The sequence below is a fragment of the Anthonomus grandis genome, chromosome 13, assembly GCF_022605725.1.
Source record: "Anthonomus grandis grandis chromosome 13, icAntGran1.3, whole genome shotgun sequence".
NCBI lineage: Eukaryota > Metazoa > Arthropoda > Insecta > Coleoptera > Curculionidae > Anthonomus > Anthonomus grandis.
Genome location: NC_065558.1, coordinates 22,202,511 through 22,229,511, shown reverse-complemented (window position 1 = coordinate 22,229,511; position 27,001 = coordinate 22,202,511). Strand labels below are relative to the sequence as shown.

Genomic DNA, 27,001 nt, shown 5'->3' with positions numbered 1-27,001 from the left:
ACAACTTGATAAATCTTCCCAGGGACGCATTTAAATTAACTAAATAATGCTGAATAGTTTTTCAAAATTCCAGACATCTATACTCCATAATATATTTTAATTTAACTTTATTCTTATGTTGTTATAAATAATTCTAAAAAAAAATTACTTTTGTTACCTTTGCCACTTTTTAGTTGTCCTTGTTCTATACCCTAATGAATTTAAGATATTTGCCAGTTCTTACCATAGTTTTTTAAATTCCTGGCGGGCATTGGAGCAAGACAATCGCCCTCTGGCAAAATCCGAATATTCTTCGAAAAAAATTGCAAAGGCAATCAAATGGTCCTTTCTAATTTTAAAGGACATTTTAATAGTTTTATGGAAACTATCCTTAATCGCCAGACCGATCAAGAAAACAATGAATATGTGAGGTTAAGATATCATTTCGGGATCTACATCGGTCACGACTGAAATGACAGTTCGAATCGTTACGTGTTATCTCGGTTTTCCCACGAACTTATAAATATACCTGGCCAATTCAATGAAAAGTAAATGACCACTACTAGGGGCCGCCATTTTGCGTGATTGTGTCCTTTCGATGTTGGTCACTCTGACAAATTTTAATTGTGCCAACTGTAGGGAAACAAAACAATTAAGTTTTTGAGAGGTTATGTTTACAAAAATACAAAATAGAAAGTTACATATAGGTAAGAATTTAAGATAGTTACGTTAGATCTGTGATTTTTCTGGTACTTCTTTAAGAATTTCGTTAAAATTTATGAAAAAAAGTAATCCTCACCTAAAATGAGACAAAGTTTCGATCAACTTAGAATAGATGCGTGCACTTTAAAATATTTGTTTTATCATTCTGATAATCTTGAATCTTATAAATCCTAATATCATGAAAATCATGATATTCATTTAAATTTTTGCTTGTATTTACTTAACAAATTTAAAACACTTAAAACACAGTTAAAACACTTATTTTCTTTCTATTTTTACTATTACTAGTTTTACTTTCCTTCCATGTACAGTGTTTCCACATTAATAGGTACAACCATATATAAGAATCAAAATATAGATGATTTTATGAGGGTTTGTAATTATAAAGGGTTTATATAGAAAAAATATATTATTCTGTCAACAACTCAATATATTATTCTAATATAAACAACACAGACGGACAATTCACAATAATTCGGTTTTGAGAAACTGAACCAAATGCCTTTAAATAAAGATGGTGATACAATATTCACGTATTAAATAAAGAGAAAGATACATCGCCTGTTCCAGACGATATACCCAAGCGTCGTTTACAAATCGTCAAAAACTAGGCAATCCGCTATACTCACACGTCAAATGTCAACTTCATTACCGTTATTTTATATCTTTTGGTGGCAACTCAAAAAATTTTCAGAGTGACCAACATCAAAAGGACACAACCACTACAAAAATGGCGGCCACCATGCTGTGGTCATTTTTGGGTATCGTGGCCATATGCATTAGCAGTCCAGGTATATTTTTAAGTTCGTGGGTTTTCCTAATAAGAATCGCGAAATCGTAGTAATCGAGAGGAGACGTCTCGAAATAGCGAATAAGAATCGCACCACAGGTATATTTTTAAGTTCGTGCTTTCGACGTGGCCGCTGACAGTTCCACACCGCTAATAGGGATGGGTTGTAAGAATGGGGAAGCATAGCGATAAACTATCTTTTTCCAACACTCATCAATAAGGGATCTAAAAACGCGCTTAAGACCTAAGAGCCTGACAGTTTCATGGCAATTTATGGGTTATATTTGTTGTCTTTAAAAGTTTGAAGGTTTAAAAGCAACCACTTTAAATTGATAAGTTTCTGACCTGTGGGAACATTCTAGGGATCGATGTCCTTAAAATGTTGAACATAGACCAATTAAAAATAAATACATTTCGATGAGGGTGTCGTTGAGTTATTTCCCAACAAACCTTATACAAAGTTAACCTTATTTTTAATTATCTTTATGAAAAAATAATAAAAATAGGGGGTTTCTATTTAAAAAAAAAAATGTGATTTTTTAATTTTAATTTTTAATGCTAGTTTTTGATCCCCCTGTATCTTTTTTTTAGCCAAATATTAAAATAGTCTTTTAAAGTGGTCCTTCCTTTAAAATAAAACCAAAACTAACCAATAAATAAAGGCTACTAAAAGGGAGTAGTAGTAAGGTAATTATGTTAGGGCTTATAAACATATTTTTTCACATGAAATTAAAAATATGTCAAAAACGGTTACACTTAGGTAAATAACATGATACACAAAAATAAACCTAGAATTTCACGTGGAAACCAAAAATATAAAAATATACAGGATGTTCCATTTAAAATACGAAGTTGACACCTACTTCCGGTATAACCGGAAACGTCACAACTGTCAAAATATTTTAGTTGTATGGCTTCTATCGACTGTGCCATGCTGCCAAATTTTCAACATTTTTGAAAGATTAGTTTCTGAGATATCATTCGTTTGTATTCGTCGTGAGACACCCTGTATAGCTGAAAATTTTCGCTTTTGAAAATGTGCGTAAACTTGACAACAAAGAATAAATATGTTTGTAAACAAAATACCTCCTTTGCTCCTGTGCACATGTTAAACTCAAACAAAATTGTTGTTTACTGATCCTAGTCTTTCAATGTTCTAACATATTATGTATATTATCTGTAATTTGCTTATGGCAAATAAATTATTTATGAATTTGAATTTGAAGATACTATTGCGACATCGAACATCTAAAAACCAAATCATCGCGGTAACTTTAGCAACCTTTAACAAACAGGCCTTTTTTGTTTAAAATTGATAAAGAAATTTTTTTTTGCAATAAAGTAAGAAACTATACTTAAAAAAAAAATTAACATTTTAAACCAGTAGAAGTGCAGGGTGAAGCGCCCTCTGATGGCCACAGTAGTGTGCATATTTGGATTTCGCATCCAAAAAAAACCCTGGATTCAATTTTTTAAAGTATATTCGTTGTGTTAAAAAATATTCATAAATTAAAAAAAAATCGATTCTTAGGAATATCTAGTGAAATTTTGTAAATACCTCTTTGGAACAGCCTGTATATTAGCAAAGTTACATTCCGAATAAAAATACGGCTTAAAAACAATGGCAAAAAATCGAAAAAGAGACTAAATATTCTCAACATAAACATGTGTGCAGGATTTTAAATTCAGTAAAAAATTTTAGTTTTTGAGCAAAAAAAAATTTTTTTTCTCTCTCATAGCAAAGCCTTAAAAACAAATTGTCATAACGAACCTTAAAGAAATCTTTGATCCTGCAAATCTCTAATTGCACTGCAGATCTCTAATTGCACCTTTTGAATCAAGTTCACATTTGTTTAAACGTCATGTGTCAAACTTTCACACTTACACTGACAGTGACAGGGGCAAACACATTCGCGGTACACGCACAATATTTTTCTTCAATAAAACCCGGAAAAATTATTAATTAATCAATTATGTCTAGAGAATTAGATCCGGATGCACCAATTTTCACTCCACCACCAAAAACCCCATCAAAATTATCGAGTGGATCGACACCGTCATCACAAAATTCTAACGAGAAGGAGCCGCAATGTTCGAGATATTCCAGAAGAACGGTGCGACAGCCGATTTTTGCTACTAGTCCCAGACCGATTTTAGGGACAAAAATGCCATTTCCAAGACCGATATTGGGGAGGAAAGAGGAGCCAGTTAGAGATGAAGCGGACGAGTATATCGGGAAGGAGTTTCGGAATCTAAATAGGAGCTTCCAGAGGATGAAGATCATGGAGGAAATAAAAGAAGCCAAGAACAAGGAAGAGAGCTTGAATTAAGGATTTTTCAAATATTTTTTTTGTTTCTAATTATTAATTAATGCTCATACTTAGTATTGAGTTTAGTTGTTGTATATTTTTAAGTTCTTCGTTTTGCTGTGCAATAAAGTGAAATATCAGAATTTAAATTTCTTTTTTTTTTAATAAATTGCACTATAGATAGGATTAAAGTAAATAAAAATATTAGAAAAAGAATAAAAAAATTAAATGATTTGTTAGAAAGCCATAGATAAAAAATAACCAGTATTGAATAAACGACAAAAAATAAAAGTTATTAAAGCTTAAATTAAAATATAAATAAAATTTGTGATTTTTAAATTTAATTTTTATAATTGCTCTGTGATATATTAAAAAAAATAACAATAATAATAATATCTGCGACTGAGCGGGACTCGCCGTGAGCTTTGACTCTCTTAACAATACCGGACCAAGTATGCTGCCTTGTGCAATTCCTATATCATTAAATACATATTTAAAATAACCTGTTTTCCCATCATTTGATATTTCTACTATTTGTTTTCTGTTATTAATGTAGGACTTTAACCACTCTATTACATTTCCCCTTATGCCATATTTCTCTATTTTTTTTATTAATATGTTTCTATTCAAATAATCATACGCTTTGATTAGATTTAAAAGCATTCCAAGAGCAACTTCATCATTTTCCAAATGTTCTACAATGAATGCAAATATAGCAGTTTTTGTTGATTTGCCCTTTAAGAAATCGTGTTGATTTTCACTAAACAGGTTATTGGAAGTAAAGAAATTAATGAATCTTGTGCTCATAGCTGCTTCGAAAAACCCCGGTAATAGGCTCATGAGCCTATAATTAATAAAATCATAAGAATCCCCTTTTTTGAAGCATGGATTTATTTGGGCAATTTTTCAATTTTCTGGAAATATTCTATATTTTAAAGAGTTGTTAATGATATAGCACAGAACATTATTGATTTCAGCAGTTGCTATTTTAATAATACTTGTAGGGATTTTATTTATTCCACTGCTATTTTTATTTTTTAACCTATGCGCTATGTCATTAATTTCCTCTGGTGTAACGGGACTTAAAAACATTGACCTAGAATTTTTTCCAATTAAAGATTTAAATGGAATTTTAGTTAGGGAACTTAATAGATCTGGAAAAACAGAAATAAAAAAATTATTATGCATATTTGCAATTTCTTCTGATTCACCCTCTAATTTAACAATATTGTCTCGCACACTGTTATTTATTTCCTTGCAAATAGACCACATACATTTTGATTTGTTGTCCGAGTTTATAATTCGGGTTTCATATTGTTTGGCACGTGCATTAGCTAATAAGCTGTCATATTTAAGTTTTTTGACTCTATATGCTTGTTTAAAACTATCACTCTGGTTGTTTAACACTAATAAAATATCTAGTTTACGCTTACATTCTAAAATATCTACATCTTTATATATCTCTTTTTTCCTTCGACCACCTAGTTGCCTAAGAGAAAAACTTTGGTTAAACAAGCTGTTAAAATTATTCATAAATGTATTCCATTGAATACTTACATCTTGCACATTACAACAGTATACCCTGCTCCTTTAAACTACTCAAAAAATCAGCCTTGTTTTCTTGTGGAAAGATAGGTTTATATTGTAAGGTTTTTTTATTTGAACAATCTATTTCAAAGTTTATTTTCTAAGCAAAAAAATTTCAAAATTTTCAAATACCAATGTTTCAATATATTCTGCATTGGTGACAATATTGGCTATACAAACTTGCACATGTTTTTGTTGTTCTGGTATTTTTGTATATGGTTTGAACTAAATTGAATGACTTTAACAATGATAATAAATTCCTTCCATTTTCGTTATCAATTAATAATTCAATGTTAACATCTCCTAGAATATAAATTTCTTTATTTTCATTAAATTTTTTTACCAAACTTTCAAGTTGTAGCATAAGAACATTAAAATCGCTAGATGGTGGCCTATATATACAAATGGTAATTAATTTGTTTTTTGAAAAAAATACATTCCACTGCAGCACATTCAAATGTTCCATTGATTGATAAATTGTTAATTTTAATTCTAGGCTTAAACTTATAAATTTTTTTTTGACAGAGTTGCCAAGTTTTAAAATTTACCTGAAATAGGAGGAAAAAAATTGATGATTTTCAAGGCCGATTTCTCAAAAATTTTAAATATAACACCCCGTACTTTTTCATTTCACATGAAAGCCTGTTAAATCCCCTTTCCGAAAATGTATAAATTGTCTTAAATTCATTATTTTTTTTACAGAGCCAATTTTAGTAAATGACACCTTTTTGAAAATTTTCCTAGAAGACATATTCGGTGATTGATGAACATTTTCTGGTAATTGCCTATGTATCGCTTTAGCTTGATCATAATTAAATAATTTGCGCTATGGCCATGTCTATAAAAAGTATTTATTCTATGTATTAAATTACAACAATTTTAACAACAAACAATTGAAGAAATTAATTTTAATTTATTACTAATAAACTAGCTGCTGAATAGGACCCCCATTTTGCTCGGAACACAAATGTAGACGGAGAAATAAGTTGCCGAAGGCGTTTTGTAGCATTCGCGGTGTTCATCCAAATTTCTTGGGGTTGGATTGTAGCAACGGTCTTTTACATATCCCCATATACAAAAATCTGGAATGGTTAGATCGGGAGAATAAGGTGCCCACTCGATTGGACCTGCTCGCCCTATCCATCTGTTTCCAAAAGTAATATCTAAGGAATCCCTTGCAACCCTGGAGAAGTGTGGTGGTGCATCATCTTGCTGGAAGTAGACCGTGTCTAAAATTCCATCCTGCTGAAGTTGAGGATAAGAAAATGTTTCCAGCATATCGGTGTAATTGTTTCCATACACTGTTGCTTTAAAAAAAAAATGGCCCATAAATTTTAGATTTCGATACTGCACACCACGCTTAGTAGAATCTCTTTCAAATTCGTTATACACTCGAGGATTTTCATCTCCCCAAATTCGGCAGTTATGCTTATTTACTCGACCACTGATGTAAAATATTGCCTCATCAGACATTATTAAATTGGTATCCGGCTCATTTCTAAAAAGATCTAGTACTGTTTCGCACATTAAATATCTTTTTGCAAGGGCATGATTTTCTATTTTTTGGAAAGTTTGAATTTTGTAGGGTTTAAACTTAATTATTTTTAGCATTTTATGTACTTTACTTTTTGACATATTTGTCGTTTGAGCTATCTTCCTAATAGATATTTGGTTATTGTTTAAGGACAACACTTCTTTTACCAGCAAAATATCATCCAACAGATTATCTTGTGCATTTAAGTTTGTTCTAACTTTTCTTTTAACTGTTCCCTCCTGGGAAAATTGGCGTACCCAATGAAGTATAGATTTGCGTGAAGGTGGAGCCCTTTCAAAAATCAGCCTAAATCTTCTTCTCGTCTGCGCAACTGATTTGCATTCACTAAATAATAACACGCAACGTGCCTTTTCCCGGGTGGTAAACATATTTAAACCTTTCAAAATCTTTAAAAAATGCAAAAATACATATAGAACTCAAATTATTGGGACTGCCCAACGAATGACGTTAAAAAGATTTGACAGTAGTTAAACCTCACAAAGCAAATTGTGCAAGTCACAGCCTCCTTGACAAGCTACAATTGTTATTGTTGTGACTTGATACCGAGAATGTTATTTGAATTGAATTGAATTGTCGAAACAGTGGGCTGCCAAGACAGTTGTGCATATAGGTCTCCTGATGGACCCGTCATGCCCCACCGGGGTTTAGCAGAGCCCAACGGCCTTAGAGAAACCGATAAGGTTCTCTGGTCTGAAGGACTTAAAGTCACTCGGTACACTGAAAGTGTTACCCAAGTATTTGAACCTGGCACGCGTGAGTGTGATAGCCTTAATGGCAGCTCTGCTGTCCGAGCATATTGATACGACTGTATTGCGGTGTCCGCAGCTTAGGATTTTCTGTCCGCATTTTAATACAGCGAATACTTTGGCCTGGAAGACAGTGGCGTGCTCCCCCAGCGAGTATGCCCTACTGGTATGTGGGATCCCACCACAAAGCTCTGATCCAGCTTTGTTAATCATTCTGGAGCCATCTGGTACACAGATGGCTGCAGCAATGCAGGTCTGTTGGAATGCTGCCACTTTTTCTGCCTGCAATGTGCGTCACGAATCCCTCGCAGTCCACAGTCACTGGAGCCATGCAGTCACTGCCCATCAGAAGGAGAGGACATTCCTGTATGGCCCGTGACCAAATTTTTGCGTGACCGGTTTCGCCAGCACGTAGTTCGCCGAGGACATAGCCTCATACGCAGTCCTCATTGCCTCGAATTGCACAACGAGGTCCAGAGGCGGAAGGCGCAGCAGAGTCTCAAGCGCTCTAGTTGGCGCCGTCCGCATGGAACCCGTTATGCTGAGACATGCAAGACGTTGGACTCTGTCCAGTTGAGCACGAATTTTCGCTTTCTCCGTACATGGTCACCAAACGATAGCCCCGTATGTGATAAGAGGTCTCACAATGTGCGAGTAGATCCAGTGGAGGATCTTAGGAGACAGACCCCAGGTATTGCCGAAAGCCCGCCTGCAGGCCCATAGCGCGCAGGTGGCCTTCTTCATTCTGGTGTCTGCATGATCGTGCCAGAAGAGTTTGGGATCTAACTTGATTCCCAGAAATCGAACTGTTCTAGAGTAATGCAGCTGCACGCCACCTAGAGATATAACAGACAAAACCCAGGCCTGTTGCCTCAGTATGTCAGGGATGGCTGCGAGATCAAATTTTTAATGCCAAAAAGCGGTTAAAAGGTTTAGAAATTTGCCTTACTGATATGCTTACATACTATAACCTTAACATTTTCAAAGAGTGCAAGCATTTTGCACTGTAACTGGACCCTGTTAGTCTCTGAGTTATTAAGTATTAAAAAATAACTTGCTCTTTTTTTTAATATGGGTAAGCGCTAAATGTTTTTTGAATGATCCTTCATGGCCTACTATGACACAAACAACAAATTTTCGTGAAAAGTGACTTTTTGACCATAAAACTTTTTTAAATGTTATGTGTGATACATTGTTGTAATAACCATTAAATAGACTCTCATATACAGGGTGTAGTTTTTTTTTGGTCCATATAAAAAATAAAAGTTGATGATGATAACTCAGAGACGAAACGTTGGATTTAAACTATTTATACGTCAAATTTTAAAGCACAAAAAACGGCAATGAAAAGGGCTTTCGGTTTTTTGGTATCTGTTGAAATAGAGTTACCGAATGCCGGATTTTGTCATTAGGAACGCACAGACCTTTAATAATATCTTTAGCCTGATAAGATATTATTAATGTTACAGCCTTAAGAAGAGAAAAAAATCTGCTGATCTGCAATTTTTATTTAATCTTTTCAGTGATAAAATTAATTCGCTCGACTTATTGCAGCATTTAATTCTTCATATGCTCCGCATATCATCTGGAAATGATGAAAGTTTTTTACCTGTCTAGACCTAGAACGAATATTTAAATATTCTCTCTAATGAGCAGACACGTAACATCTTTAATTCTATTCAGGATTAATGTAACATATTTAACTTAAGTTTGTCCGAAATTAAAAAACTGCATTTCTCCTAAACAGTGCACCATAAAATTTATTTTTTCTTGTATAATTGTTGTTATTCTTTTATTATTCTTTAGAATGTGATTTATGTAATCTTTTTTTTGTCCCATTCAGTAATTGAATTTTTTTTTATGAAGTGATGTAAATAAAATAAAATAAATAAAAATAAAATTAGGATTTATGTAAGAAAAGCTTATCATCATATTCCCATGATTTTGCTTAACAAAATAGGTATTAATAAATTGTTACTGTACCCGCTATTTAAAAATGACTACATTTTTTAACTACAAGCTAATAAAAATATTATTTGTTTATAGGTTTCGTTGTATAGCAACTAAATTATTTAATTAATTTCATTTAAGCGTAATAAACGCAGTTGTGATAAATTGCATAACAAGGGGCTTAACTAATTTGGATTTTCTGATCCCCTGCAATTCGTTGTTCACTTTATTCAGTTTAATCCTAAAATGATTCTGCGGTTGAGACTTAAATTGCATCTATCGATTGAAATAGTAATAACTACTTTTCAAGCGTTTACCGAATTGTATCTCGTATTCGTCGAATTGTACTTTGCGAGTGGTAATTGGGTGGTTATTCATGCATTAGTGCATCATCCACTATTATTATAGAGATTTGGTCCCTTGACAAATGTGCACGCGACTAAATTTTAGAAAAATAACGGCAAAACTAATAACTGTAAACTTCAAAAAATAAAAATGAAAACGGAATATAAACCGTCCTCCAAAATGCGTAGCATTATCAAAGGTAAAAAAAAATAAAAATCTATATCTACTTATAAAAATAATAAATTATTTTTTGTAAGATGATATTATCAAATGTTTATATAAAGTCTGTCAAATAAGTAAAAGAAGTGAAAATCTATGAATTTATTAATCATGAATTAGAAGAGGGCAAAGTCTAATCACAGGTCTGGTAAGTACACCTTAGTTTTATTTGACTTAGCACCTAAAATCACAAAACAGTTTTACCACTAACCACAACTGTTCTATTTTATTCTCGACACGTGTTTCGCTAACGATCTTAGCATCTTTGTGAGAAGATTCAAACAAAACTAAAACTACTTACAAGTAGCCTTATATACTAAACGTGTAAGTGATTGTCAAAATGATCATGATGATGATAATGAAAAATTACGTGTTAAAAACGCCTTAATGAAGCATGGCTGAAAAAAGTTTAAACGTCAACTAAACTATACAATTGACTATAAGGGATTGGACCGTTAATAAGCGAATGTTTAATTATTCAATTAAATGTAATTGCAAAATTACCAAATTTTCGGTTCAAGTAAAACCAGACACCAGCCACCAGCAAACAATTTATTATAAGGCTTTGTCAAATCTGACGTATAGCCAAATACAAAAAATGTTTTTTTTTTCATTTTATTAATCTCAGATATATACGTTCAAAGTAAGACACGTTAACATTACTTTTTTATCTAAACTTTTATTTAATATAACGATGAAGTTAAACCAATAACAATTATTATTATCGATTATTAAAAAAATATTTTATCATACTTAGAATTTAATTAAACCAATAGCAGTATCTGAAATATTTTCAATTTATTTTCCCATCAAGCCTATCTGGTCCATTTCAACCATTAAACGTATTGGTAGTAAATTCGATTCCAAAGACATTGCAATAAATAATTGTAAATGTTTAACTCAGAAGATCGAAAATAGATCCGAAAAAAGAGAGACCAGAACTCAATAGAGAGAACAGATCTTAATATTTTTCAGTGTGGAAAAATTAAATTAAATTAAATAAAATACAATAACTTTTTTAAAAATAATAGAGAATTACGTAAAAACATCAATTAATCAAATGTTCAAACAATCCCCCATTAACAGCTAAACAATATCCTGACCGATCATAAAATTCATTTCTAACGTTACTAAGTTGATATTGGGAAATTGTATTACATTCTAACGAAATAGCGTTTTGTAACTGGTTTAGATTCTCAAATTTTACACTTTTATAAATGACACACAAAAAGAAGTCATTCGGTGAAAGATCAGGTGACCTGGCTGGCCAAAGTATCCGGTACCGTGGACCAATAATATTGCCGTTAAAAGCATTTTCCAAGCACTCTCTAACCATACGGGCATTATGGGCTGGGCAACCATCCATTTGGTACCAGATCATTTTATCTTCCTGAACAACTTCTTCCAAGGTGGGTCCAATTTAATTTTGAAATAAGTCCAAATAGGTTTCAGCTATAAAAAGGGTCCAATAATAATATGGTGTCCGATAATTCCCACGAATACATTTGTTTTTTGGGGATACTGTGAGTATGAACAAATCGATGTTCGTTTTCTTGGCTCCACTACCGGCAATTCTGAACATTTGGTTTATTGTTGAAGGTAAATGTACATTCATCGGTAAAACAAATATTTCTTAAAAAATTCCTATGCTCCCTATCCTTTGCTCTTTCCATCATTTCAAAACAAAATGCCATTCTTCGCTCTTCATCTCCTTCCTGCAGCTCTTGATGTTTTTCGAATGTATAGGAATAATATTTGTGTTTTTTTGAAGTGCGGAATACCGTTCTATGATGTCTATTTACCTCTTGACCAAGAACCCTCGTACCAACCATCTTGTTTTCCTCCATACTCAGTAGAATATTAAGATCTCTGTTCTCTCTTTCTACGGCTCTATTTACGATATCCTGAGTTGAACATTTACAATTATTTATTACGGTACTTTTGGACTCGAACTTATTGACAATACGTTTAATAGTTGAAATGGACGGAATAGGCTTGGTGGGGAAATAAACTGAAAACATTTCAGATACTGCTCTAAAACTGTTTCCCGCATAATGCCACTTAATTATGGCTATTTTTTCGTCGATTGAATAATTCATACTTGTTTTCAAATAGTGACTGTTACTGATTTATTGACACTTTTCCACACGTCAGTCACAATATTCATTTTACTGGTGCTTGTTTGGTTTTACCTGAACCGAAAATTTGCTAATTTTGCAATTACATTTAATTGAATAATTTAAATTTCACTTATTAAAATTTTTTGAAACTTTGCACGAGGGTTTGCCAGATTGGTCTCTTCAAAAAGTTATCTTAAATTTGTTCTGTAAAATGTACAGGGAAGCCAATAATTGACCCCCATAAAATTTACATGGGATATCCTATGTTCCGCCCGGCGACGCACCACCCGGTATAATCACTTAATCATCATAAACACTACAATATAATACATGCAAAGAGACAATAGTAATACATTTAAATTCGTCTACCTTTGCGGAATTAATGATGACCGAGGTTTCGTCTGATTGTAGAATGTTTTGCAAATGGCCCTTAAGGCTTTCCTCATATTGGGTTATCTGGATGTGGAGTTGGCCATCGGGCTGGCCTGGGGTCAACGATAACTTTGGGACGGCGATTGTGCGTTCGAATGCCATCACGCTCCATCTGGAAAAGGACCGGATTGTTTATTTGAGTTTTATAAGAAAATTTTCGTTTTTGAGTGGGAACTCGTTTAAATAAGAATACAGTCTACCTACAATTCTAAACTCTTAAGCATAAGACGCAATAGTCTAATAGCCAGCTATAGAAACATCTACTTATCTGGGATGTAGGTAATAGTAAAATTAATATGTTGGTGACTTCTGACCCTCCGTGAAGGTCGTTCTATAGTAATTAGTGCTTTATTTTCCATTTTTTTACGATCAATAGCGAATGGTGCAAATGATTTAAAATATAATTGTGTTAAATTGCGCAGATTTGTTTTTTATCATTAGTAAACTATAGAAAAGGAAAGTGAAATATATGTAATTTTAATTTAAATTAAATTTAAATTCTCGGCAACCCGTAGCTCTGTTAACTCTATTAGCTATTAAAGCTAATGCCCCTTCAAAAGATGTGTCATAATATACCCTTTCCAATTTTCAAAAAAAAGATAAATGCAGCTGACCTGCTAATAATAAAGTTATAGTAAAGGAATTTCACTTCATATATTTATTTTTACTTTATTTCTATATTTTTATGCGAATCCAGTGCAAATCAAATTAAATAATAATTTAGTAATTATGTTTTGGGCCAGTGTGATTAGACTTTTTTTATACGTAAAAGCATAAATAAGTTTACATTAAAATAGATATACAAGCAGCGTAGTGAATTAGATGCAGCTTAATTAAACTTAAAGCATCCTAGGGAAAATCAAAAAAACAATCTCTGCATAAACTATCTCAATGGATTCCCTAGGGTCGTTACAAAAAACTTAATTTGGCTTTATTACCGCATAACTACACGTATAAGTTAAAGTGTTTTTATCAGAACGGTCATGGCATCAACACTAAAATTTGTTTTACTGCCATTACGGCCCACGAGTGCGACATTATTTGCATTACAAAGACATGATTAAAGCCAAAAGTTTACAGTTCCAAAGTTTTTTCTGATGCATATGAAATCCTAGCTATTTGGGGCTGTAGCGTTCTTATTGGCGTATCTAGAGACATAAGACACAAGTCACAGAGTTACTTTATCTGATTCTCTCATAGATTTGCGCCTTCGATGAATGTTGTTTGCTATAACATTTAAATTTTAGCTGTTATACAGTGCTTTCATTTCAAAACGATCCACCCTTAATAACTTTCTAAAAAAAAAAAAAAAAAAAAAAAAAAAAAACACGTCGTTTAATTATGCATACTGAAGTTCTGTCAATCACCTCCTCACCTCCAGCTAACCTCACTTTAATATGTCAAATGGGAACCAAAGTGTAGTGCGCGGGAGCTCTATCCTGCTGAAAATGTATATTTTTTTCATTCAGTAATATAGCACCATGTTGATCTACTTGATTTTCCATAAATTGGATGATGGAAGAGTATATTGCATTTTCTAAAAAGTTTAAATAAATTTCGCCAGTCAAATTTTCTTTCAAAAAAAATGGCCCGATTATTTCATTCCCATAAATTCCTGCCCAAACATTATATTTTTGGTCAGATATTGGGTATGGCCTTCCCGAAAAACATGCGGATTTTCATTATCCCAGCATCTACAGTTATGTCTGTTCATCAGGCCATTTAAAAAAAAGGTCGATTCGTCACTGCAGCAAATGTTCTTTAATAAATGGGAATCGTCTTCAATTCGCTGGCACATCATTTCACAAAATTGAATTTTTCTATCAAAATCATCTTCTCCGAGTTCATGAAGAATATGAATTTTATAAGGAAAGAACTTATTTTTTTTTAAACTTTATGTACGGAACCAGTGGGAATATTTGTTAGTTTTGCGGCCTTTGGTATAGACAAAGTTGGATCCATAGCAAATTGTCCTAGTACTTCAACTTGACATGCTTCATCGATAACTCTATTTTTATATTTTTTGGCGTAAATAAAATATTCATTATTTCTAGACATTTTCGCTAACTATTTGCTTACACATTTACCGATTTCATTTTTTTTGGTACCGTTGAATAGAGAATTTTATGCTGCTTACTATGACGTATCACACCATGGGGATTCCCATGTGACATATTAAAGTGAGATTAGCTGGATGTGAGGAGGTGATTGACAGAACTTCAGTAAATGCATAAATTAAACGTCCTCCTGTATATCTAATTAAACGTGTTTTTTTTTTTTTTTTTTTTTTTTTAGAAAGAGTTTTAATTAGAAAGAAAATTTTTTTTTAGAAAGAAAGTTATTAAGGGTGGATCGTTTTGAAATGAAAGCACTGTATGCTTTGACCTTATATACCCTACCGAAAATCAATTGAGAAATGAGTTTTTTTGAAAATTTTGCTCTATAAATCGCAGAGGATTTCAACGTGTCTGATTTTCACGTTGTCACACCACCTGGCTTTATTGGTAGTTAGAGGTTGTTGGCAGCTGATAAATTTAGAAACTCTTTAAACCTTTTATAGTATATCCAGATTCTAAATCATAATAAAAGGCTCTTGCATCTCGTTTTCTCTAATTTCAATTACACCGTTACTCGTAGTGATGTTTCTTTTATTACAAAGGACTTTTATCATCCCACGGTGCAAATTGACCTAAATATTTTTTATCAGTGTATTATGAATTTAAGTAATAATAAGTCCCACGCTGTTCAACTTTAGAAATGCGCTTTGTGATTTAAGGAAATACGCCGACGATGGTTTCCAGCTTTTTATTCTTGACATTATATTATCGATATTGTAGGACTTATTAATAATATGTACATACAGGGTATTACAGAATAAAATGCTGATTCTTAAGGGTGTCAATACTCGGTGATTTTAAGAAGAAATGCTTAAATAATGCTATGTCCTAAACAACTTTTGAGCTACAAAGTAATAAAATCTTAAGAAAAAAATCGTTTCTTCATATTAATAACTTCATAGATATGCTTATGAAATTTAGCACCCACCCTCTGAGTGTCAACAGCTATTTTTTAATGCAGGAGTTTAAATTTAACCAGTAGCGTCCGTACAGGAACGTAGACTAAATATTTTTAAAAAATATTATGTACGCCACTGCTTTTCCGTAAAACAAAAACTATTTTTATAATCCCCATTCATTTTATAGTAATGATTTCTCGACTTTTTTTGTCCGATACGCGATTACTGCGGAAAAAAAATTTCACAATCGTCAATTTATTAGTAAAAAAAAATTAAATTTATTTGTTTTATTAACATTTGTTCAGGTTGGCCAAATAAGAATGCGAGGTACGGGATCTCGTAACGTACTCAACGCAGAGGCTTGCGGTAAAAAATATTATTACTAAAACGGCCAAGATAAAATCTGGAAGTTTCTAAAATGACCACTAGGGGGCGTACCTGCGACCTTGAATCTAAAAAAGTAAAGTTTTTATGAATTTCGATATATTAATTTAACAAAAACACACTTGAACTTTAAAGTAGAGGACAATCTGAAACTTTTAAGTTGTCCTCTGGGGTATTCAAGGATTTCTGTAAAAAACACCCAGTATCCTAGAAATGAAGGCCTTGGCGTGAAAACGATATATGCCACATGCAGTGAGTTTTGAGAAATCGCCTCTGGAAAATCATTTTTAATCCACAGAATCAAAATTAAATTCTTTTTATTTGAATTCGGTTGTTAAAGATAAAACGGTAAGGTGTTTATATAGTCTCATACCAATAAAAAGGTTTAAAAAAATCACTAGATTTACTTTTTTGGAATTTTATTTGCAACAAAATGTGACTTGTATCCTTTTACATGAAAACATAAAGGTAAACTGAAAAAACATAAAAGTTAAATGAAAAATAAATTAATTGTCATCACTTAATGGGTAGTCTTCATCCAAATGCTCTATATCCATCGGTAATGCCCCTTCTTGACTAACCAGTTTTTTTGCGCCAATATCCAAAAAAAAATGATGGCTTACTTCAGGTATATACGGTAGCAAAAGTGATAAATTATCAAGTTTTTTGGGGTTTATTTTTATTCGCTCCATATTTTTGTTTTAAACATTGTAATACCTTTTTTTCCAATATTTACATTTTTAAAATTTTCATTTAAGTAATGTTTTATCTTTAAAAGGTTGGGATTTACGCTGTCAAACTTAAAGATACAAATTTTGCTAAATGCAACTTTTTCTTTTTCATCGGTAAGCTTTTTTTTGTAATATTTCCTTCTAAAGATTTGAATAGAAGTTGAATAGAAGAGTTGAATAGAAGAAGATTTGAAGTCTTCTCTCTTCATTACAGTAACTTTAAACGGATTGGTTCTCTTACACTTACTTACTGCCTCATATCAATCTGCTGGTTCATATACTGCCTTTATCTTCTTTTTATATTTCTCTATCATAGCAAAGGCCCTATCGGATGGAAGATGAGTATGCCCCACTACTAAGTATCTATGCTCTATGGATTCAAATACACCTTCTGTAACCAACTGCTTCCACAAGCTCATTAAGACCCAGTTCTAATTTTGACCTCCGCAATTATCTGTATATAGAATAAGGTTTTTGGGGAGGTGTTCTTGTTCTTTGAAATGTTTAAAGAGAATACTGGAAATCTCATCGCTACCTCTTTTACCAGTATTCTCAGACCACATGTACATATAGCGCTTGTCATTCACACAGTCATGGACTCCAAGATTATATACCCATGCCTTCCTTAACTAAAAAGCAGGACCAGTTGTTAAAGAGGGTACAGGAAGTGCTTGCTGAAGGTTAAAAGATAATACGTATGTATCCTTTAAAGCAGCCATTTTTATTTCATCCTTTAAAGTATTTTGCATTGCTTCAGCGCGCCTTAAATGCAACTCCTTTTCTGTCTTTAACTTCTTTAGAGATTCTTCATCTTCTTTAGAATTCTCAATGTTTACATCTAGTTCATCGCATATCTTGCAGGTATCGCTTCTTGGTAGCTTAAATCCTATATTAAATTCAGAACAAAATATCTGTCTGTATTTATCCTGACTTATAGGTATTATATTTCTTTCAACACACCAAGGCTTATAATAATTATAGTATAAAGAAGATATATTGAGGTCATGATTAATGTAAGTTTTATGAGGATTTTTTTTCCTATTGTAATGGCTTGTGAATTTTGGAATAATATTAATATGGTCTCGAGCTGACTGGCAGGCCTCCTCCGGTATTTTATTATGACGCACTAGAAACTTCTCTCGTTGATCTGATTTAGGTGTGGTTAGGCCTTCAAGCATTTGTTCGTGAAGAAGCTGTAATCGCTTCTGAGACGTCAGACCATGAATGGAAATAAATTCTCTTTTACATATTTTTACATCAAAGCCATTGACCCTCACAAAATAGTGAAACCTAAACTTCCGAGAAGAGACAGCTCTCTTTGTTTTCTTGGGGATGAACGTTTTTTTGGAAACTGCTTTATGTTATGAAATAAATACGCGTTTTGCTTGTCATATTCGCCAATATTCCAAAAATCGTCAAAAATTTTATTTTCTGTACCTTGAAGCAACATCCTTCAATTTTTGTTGCAACCACATAGTGGACCTAAGACTCTGGCTTCAATATTTTTGCCTTTTTTATTTATATAGGGCGAACCAAGATTTCGACGTATTTTTCTTAATTCAGATCTTTCGACGTTTTTTTTTCGCCATCTAGTTTTGTTCCTTTTTTTAGTGGTAGAAAGCTCAGCATGGCGTTTTTTTCTGGATTCCTGTAAACAAAAAATCCGCTATATATGGTTATTTTAGTACTCTGACAAACATATTGGGATGATGATAACAAACAAAGTAAATGTTATGTAAAAAAAATAATATTATACCTGTGAAAAATGTCATACTCCCGTAAGGGAATTGCCATAAACATTATTACATATATTTTAAGAAAATACACAAAAATAATGGCAAAAATACATAGCTACAATTTTCAGAAAAAAGGTATATGCCATAAAATAAGCCAAATAAGTTTCAAAATAACATAACTGAAATTTTCAGTAAAAGGGCTTAAGCCACATAACCTCAAATACATACCTGTTGCTCTTCACAGGATGATGCACTGGATTCATTTTCACTCTCTACGTAGTCTCTGTCTTTTACACTATCGTCAGAATTCCATCCACCGCTATTTTTTTCACTAGAACTACTTGAAAACTCTTTAAACTCTCGAGAACATCCGGCAAGTGGGCTACTCATGATGGCGGCTTAAACCTTAAACCGAAAATTTTCATCACACAGCAGATTTTGTGAAAACGACACTTTAGCACAGTAACGCCATCTATTGACCAATCGTAAAAATATGCTGTATGTGGCTAATACCTTTATTTCCGAGTAATTTCAAATAAAAAAGTCGGGTATAAGGCTTTTGTGGCTTGCATCCTTTTCACGCCAAGGGCTTCAAATGGCTTAGTCGACTTTAACACAATAATTGTGTTTTTTAAAAAGAGCCATTCTTGGGCTTTAACTGTTTTAGTACTCAAAGTTTTGTTAGTTTCACATGTCGCTGTCAGACGGCTTTTCTTAACATTCCGATAGAAGTGGTAATTTTTCTCAAAAAATTGAATGCATTGATTGGTATGATTTTTTTAATGAAAAAGTAACTGAATGATACTCAAACAAGCTTGCAAAAACCGCATCTCGATATTTTAGTCTTAACCTAAAGTTTAGACTAAAAAAAAATTAATACGAATGTTTCAATTAATTTTTCTCGAATTTTCTTTTACAATAATTTGTGGCTTTGAAAAGAACCGATTTAAGTGAAAGGCATTTTTAATGCCTTCACAGATGTTCAAAATGCTTATCATTATTCTCTATCCATTCTTGAACCCTCTCATGGATAGATAGAACTGCGGCTGTAATTTCGGCTCTGGGTATATTCCTAATTGTATTGCGAATCCGGTTTTTTATATCTTCTGTGGTCGTAAGTCCACTCTGAAACACGATGTTCCACGATGTTTAGTCGGCTCCATAAAAAATCAAAAACAAAATAAATCTGGTGATCGTGAAGCCCATGGAAAGAGCCTTCCTCTTCCAATCCACCGCTGTTAAAAAACTACATTAAAGTGCTCTCGCACAGCAATAGCAAAAATGATAGGTGCGGGGCACCTATCTAACTGCAAAAACATGTTTTGCCGCAATTCCAAATGCACATCTTCCAGTAATAACGGGAGCAATTAATTGGTCAAAAAGTTAAGACAGACTTTAGAGATTGTTCGAAAAAGTATTGCCCAATAATTCCTCCTCTCAGTGTACTATACATTTAAGCTCCAACGACCTTGGTGTTGAACTTCACGCAACCAATGCGGATTTTCTGCAGACCAGTAATGCATATTGTGCAGATTGACTCTAGTGTTGCTAGGTGGGTTCATCGATCCAAAGAATTTTGAAGAGAAATTCTCTATTTTCCCGATTCATACCCAACATACCATGACAATAGTCTAACCTCCGAGCAAAGTCTTCCTCTTTTAGGGCTTGAGGCAAAACAACATATAGATGCATTCTAAAATTCATTAAAATTACCAGGAAAATTAAAATAAATATTAGATAAGTTCATATAAATCAGTATACAGGGTGTTTCAGAACTATGGGATCATTTGAGTATAGGAACCCATGTCCGGAAATGCGTCACTACGCCACTACGGCCCTAAGACGCGTTAAAATTTATAAAAAAACATTAATTACCTAAATAGGATCGGCTGCATTTATTTTTACCTTTTGTACATGATACCATAACAACAATTGTTTAAAATCAACGATTATCAATGTCAATTCTCAATGTCATGTTTAAAAATTTTATAGCTTACAATTTTTAAACATTTATTGCTAATGGAAAACTTTACCAATCAAGAATTGGCAGATATGCATTTGGCATACGGAGCAACAAACTGCAGTGCACGAGCAGCATCGCGGTTGTATCATGAACGTTATCCCGAACGACAGCATCCTGGATACAAAAAGTTTATTGCGGTTCATCGGCGGCTCGCTGAGACAGGCATGTTTAAGACCAAGATGCATGATACTAGTGTTGCTCGAACCATAAGAACGGTCGAATTTGAAGAAAATGTGCTTCAGCGAGTTGCTGATGAACCATCAAATAGCACACGTGACGTCGCTATAAGAATGTGAATACGAATAACGCTTCTGTCTGGCGGGTACTACACGAGCAACAACTCCATCCTTACCACTTCCAGAAAGTTCAAGGTATGACTGCAGCCGATTATCATTCTAGAGTTCAATTTTGTCGATGGCTTCTGGATCACATCATTGCACAACCAAATTTTTTACGATATGTTTTGTGGACCGATATTTTTGATAGTAGGAATAGTCATGTTTGGGACGAAGAAAATCCTTATGCAATTTTTCCAAGAAAACATCAGAATCGTTGGTCTGTCAACGTATGGGCAGGCATTGTTGATGATTATTTAATTGGGCCATACCTTCTACCGGAACGGTTAACAGGACCTATTTATCTGCGTTTCTTAGAGGAAGTTCTCCCAGAACTCCTTGAAAATGTTCCACTAAACGTTAGACAGCAAATGTGGTTTCAGCATGATGGAGCGCCGGCTCATTTTGCTGTACAAGTACGCGAGTAGTTGGCTCAGCGGTTTGGGCACCGTTGGATTGCCAGAGGTGGAGCAGTTTCTTGGCCTACTAGGTCACCCGATTTAACGTCGCTCGTTTTTTTCTTGTGGGGACATGTAAAGTCTTTAGTCTACGAAACCTGCAGTAGAATCAGAGCTAGACTTAATTGGACGAATAACAACTAATTTGAAATCATTCAAAACGAGGATCAAATTTTTAGTGTAGTCCGCCGAAATCATGTGCGGCGTTTAAACCTGTATATTGAGATTGGAGGAAGACATTTTGAACAATTGTTGCGATGGTATCATATACAAAAGGTAAAAAGAAATGCATCCTAGTTAGGTAAATAATTTTATCTAAATTTAAACGCGTCTTAGGGCCGTAGTGGCGTATTAATACATTTCCGGACATGGGTTCGTATACTCAAATGGATTCTACTGTTGCACTGAACAACCCCTAGAAGTTTGATCCCATAGTTCTGAAATACCCTGTATTGTGATGGTAACTTAAACATCTATATGGTCTTTCATCATATTTTAAAGCGTTATTCAAGATAGGCCAAACTTAAGAGATAATGATCTTGTGCTAACACGAGGATGTTTATTAGAATGTTATTCAGAATCTAAATTACAGATCGTCCAAGTAATGTAAATACCTTTTAGATTATTATGAGAATTTTTACCTTATCTAAATATTAAGCCATAAGGCTTAAATATTATTTTATTCAAAGCCATAAGGTGCTAAAAAGCCCTAATGTACAATACGAACTTTCTAATTCTCTTCCGAACGTGATTTCATGGCTGGTCTTTAATAACTGGATGACGACGAATGGCTCCGCAGAATCCCGGTCATGATTTGGAACAACCGCATAAATTTAAAAAAGTATTGCAGTTTTCATCCTAGATATATTTGAATTACTTTTTTTATTTGAATTACTTTAAATATATGTTCTAATTTCATAAGAGAGAATAGTCTATGTAAACCTTTTTTCTATAATAATTTTTACCTAGAGAGTTGCCTATCCCCAAACACTAATCTATAACCATTATATCGTTCCTAACAAGGGTACAGAAAGCCTTCATTAGTGTTAATGAACTTTCCTCTGATGTCGGGCATTTTCGTAGGCCATTACTTCAATTTACGAATAAGCCCTTTACGACCTTTTAGCAAAGTATATAGATTTCAATGTTAGACTGTGCTTTTAGGGCCGCATATTAATTTTAACAGTTTTATGCTAACATATAACTAATCTTATTAATAAATTAATAACACTTTTACAGGAGCTGCTTTGTCATAACCCAACCTGAAAATTCAGGTCCTTTTTTCTTTGAGTCCTTTTTGTTAGGGCTAAAAATAAATCAGGGTGTGTGGAAGATTAAAACCAGCGAAACATATTAATTTGGACGCCGGATAGAGAACGAAAAAGAGAACCTTTTCAGTTACGTGCCACTTTCTTTTTATCTTTAAGCATTGAGTGTTGAGGCGATGAGACTTTTTACATTACAAGATAGATAGGAACTAAAGATTTTTTTTAACGTTCGTCCTTTTTAATTTATTTAAAACTTAAAAAAACACATATTTCTTTATGGTATTTAAATGAAACAAAATTGGACTGCCATCTAGTACTTCTAAAGAAAAAGTTAAGCGTTTATTACATGACAATAAATAACAAAAAATACTGAATTCCTTCGATGTTAGTTTATTAAACATTTACTGAAAGCTATGATAACTTAATCAAGATATTAGACTTCTTCTCTTTCATATGATGATACGACATATTATCACAATTAATGTTAACATCCCTGTAACCACTCTACGTTAAAAACTATTGCATGCCGAAGAATTTGAAGTCGAAATTGTAATATAAAAAAATAAATATAAATATTGAACTTCTGTTCAGACAAAAGTTTAATCTTAAATGAAATCTAAATTCCAATAATATTTAAGTCAAATAAAAACACTGCCAAGGACTTTCGTCATCCTATCTGTTTAAATATTGTGCATTTTAAGAAGAGTCTAGGAGCGCTGATTTTATTATTTGATTGTGCATATCTCTTACTGTAAAATATTAGATAGAGTGACTTATTAAAAATCTTGGTAGTTTAAATAGCCAAGGGCAATGCAAATTAAATGGTTGTAGCATATAGTCTTTACAGCGTAAAATTTCATTAAAATTCTGATTGTTTAACTTTACAGATATAGAAGAGTTGGAAGACTGGTTTTTGATTATTACGATCTTTTTAAAATATTTTTTTACTATAAATATCAGTAAAATATTAATAATATCTTATGTATCAATAAGAGTTAATATGGAAATATATAGGCAGAATATTCTGAGAATATCTATTTAAACGATACAATTTTTTTCTGGAATTCCTGGACTAAAATTAATATAATATGTATAAAGTAACCATGTCCATATAAATTATGCATCATAAAAGTAAGAACAATATTTTAAGAATAAGCAGGATGAATTTTAAAAAAGTCCAGGAGCGTCGAATTCCTTATTTGATCCTTTTTAATTACTGCAAAATATTAAACAGGATGGCTGATTAAAAATATTGGTATTTTAAGTGGCCAAGGGCAATGAAAATTAAATGGTGATAGCATATATTTATTAAATGAATAAAATTATGATTTTTTTAATTTTTTGTCATAAAAGAAATAAAAGACTGGTTTTGGATTATTTACAATTTTTGGCGCATCCTATCAACAAAAAACTCACTGGTGTTGCCGTGTCTTATAATAATCCACTCGCTCCAGTATATTGTTGAAATCGCCTTTATATTTCATGTGCGGAATGTTTAATTAAAACATATTTAAGTAAATATAATATTGTGAATAATACCGCGCGTTACTTCGAGAAATAGTAAACAGGTGTGTATTAGCATATAAACTCGGTGTTAGTAAACAACTTGTGACAAATTTAACAACAAAAGTTTGATTGTGCGAGAATTTGTAAATATACACATTTTCCAAAAAAACATATTTCTCATTATTATACATCAATCGTCATTATAACATACTGCATCTGCCTTATAACAAACATGACCGATTTTCTAAGTTAGTCACTATCACAAATATATGTTAATGGTTATTACTAAGAACTTAATAAAACACATTTGTTTTTAGTGAGAAAAGTTGTGCGCTGATTAACAAAATAAACAGCTTAGGTGCTTTTCCGACATATTTTTTAATGTTTTTTAAATTTTTTTATAATTCAAACCTTTAAAAGAAAGAAAGGAAGAAAATAGCCTTTATTTGATATCGATACAAGTACTTTTGTTTGATGAATAATTTAATAGTCAAAATTTAAAAAAATCTAAAAAGCTAATTTGTTAACTAAGGACGTGAGTTGATTAAAAACTGGCGTGTACTCATGAAGGAGAGTGGATCGGACATAGATTTGTTTTCAAATTACGGGTATTGACCGGAAAATAACAACTTATCGTAATCAGAAAAGAACCGATTGGGGTAACTTTAAAGTAAGGATAATTGAGACAAACAAACTAAATGAACACGTGGAGAAACTGACTGACGTAAAAGATTTGCATTCAGAAAAACCGTGTGGTGGAGCAAAGACCTTAAAATAATGAGAACGACTATTAAAAGAGAATTTAACAAAGCTAAATATAGTGGAAGATTGGAAACCTATAGGACTTCTCTAACTGACTACAACAAGCGGCTAAGGCAGGTAAAAAGGAACTCTTGGACAAAACACTGCGAGGAACTGGAAAGCGTCCAGACTGTGCGAAACTCCAAAAGGTTCTTGCCAAGGGGTAAAGCTGCACGATAAGCTCCCTATGCAATGGCGCTGGTGAGTATATAAATACAAGAAAAGAAACACTGACCGAATTTTTTTGGGTATATTTTCCTGGGTACATTTTTAAAGACAACATAACTGGCCCTCAGGACAGTATAGACGTCAATATAAAGCACGTCGAAAAAACTAGGAAGCTACAAAAAAAATTGTGACATATGAGAAGATCAACTCATTTGAGTCCTACAAATCTGCTGGCCCAGATGGAATCATTTCAGTAATGATGCAAGAAGGACTAGATGTATTAATAAATAAACTTACTGAGATATTAAGGGCCAGACTAGCTTATGTAGAGAGGGATCCCTTTGAGATGGAGGCCGGTACTGGTTCCTTTGTTACATTGGTTTCTTCCGGACTAGCTGTTATTGCTCTTGCCGGTCTTCTCAGTTGCAACTGCGTGCTATGGTACTTTGAGCCCCTATACTACTTTTCTCTGCAGCATCTGGGTGCTGAGGTTGGATTAAGGGATTTTTACCTTATTTCAGGATAGGAAAGGGTAATTAGGCTTCGGGGAAAGGTTGCCAGTTATCTTTGGGCGGAGCCAGAGCCCGAGCCCCACTCCTCGCAGAGAAAACAAAGCCTGAGTGAGTTGGGGGAGGACTGAGTGGTTTCAACTTAGATACTAAAAGAACTGTTTTAGTCATATTTGAATTCGGCGGATAATATCACATTACGCCTTTCCATGGCCGGTTTTCTCTTGGTCTCAGGAGAAATTCTCCTATTAGGGAGTTGTCTACACTTCTGACTTTTTCCTTGAACTTGGAATGTTTTTTTAACTATGTATTCTTGTATTGTATCAAGTTTGCAGTCAGAGTGCAGATCAACATTCCTTACGAAGAAGGGTGCATTTGTGAACATCTTCAAACACTTATTCTGAAACACCTGAAGCTTTCTGATGTTCGTCTTTGTAGTATTCGAGAAAATGTTTGAGGCGTAAAGCAGCTTAGGACGTAGAACCTGTTTATAGACCATTAGTTTATTAGTCAAAGAGAGCTTACTGCTCCTGCAGAGAAAGGAGTAAAGCGCATGAATGGTTCCATTGCATGAATTAATTTGCTTTATAATGTGCGTGTCGAAGTTATATTTTCTGTTGAAATATACTCCTAGGTACTTTATCTCATCTTTCCAGGGGACCAGCGTGCCCGAAATTGCCAAATTTGGAATGTTGCGGTCATGTTTTTTTGTTATTAGAATGACCTCTGTTTTCTTGCTATTTATTTTGATTTTCCAGTTGTTTGCCCACACAAGTGTCGTCCGCGAATAATGTGACTCGCGAATAGTGTATGCTTTTTGGAATGTGCGCTTGGTATATGTTGAATAAAATTGGTGCGAGCGGGGAGCCTTGGGGAACTCCCGCTCTCATTCTATTAAAGAAGGTGATAGTTCCATTTATTTTTACAGTAAATTCCCTGTCTTTCAGGAAATTTTTAATACATTTTGTGAATCTTGCGGACACTCCAAAATTCTGCAACTTATAGATCAAACCGTCATGCGACACTCTATCGAAGGCCTTTTCGATGTCGAGCGTGATCATGGCGATAGATCCCTTCGCATTAAATGAATCCACCAGACTCTGTTGTATCCGTGCAAGCTGCAACTCATTTGGTAATCCTCTTGTAAATCCGCACTGCTCTTCCGGGATTATTTTGAGTTCATCTAGCTCCTCCCATATTCTGCTTAGTACCTCTTAAAAGATTTTTCCCAGTGACGGCAGCAGACTAATGGGTCTGTAACTTTCCGGTTTTTTTATGTTTTTACCCTATTTAGGTATTACTACCACAATT

General features: G+C 33.4%; 1 protein-coding gene across 2 annotated transcripts in view; it reads right to left on the bottom strand.

The window, feature by feature from the left end:
• Positions 1-27,001, bottom strand: part of LOC126744077 (diacylglycerol kinase eta) — a 764,865-nt gene that overhangs the window by 257,195 nt on the left and 480,669 nt on the right. For both annotated transcript variants that reach the window (XM_050451425.1, XM_050451426.1), the window contains exon 9: positions 12,693-12,867. In XM_050451425.1, the coding sequence (XP_050307382.1) occupies positions 12,693-12,867 (175 nt within the window). The remainder of the gene's footprint in view (positions 1-12,692; positions 12,868-27,001) is intronic.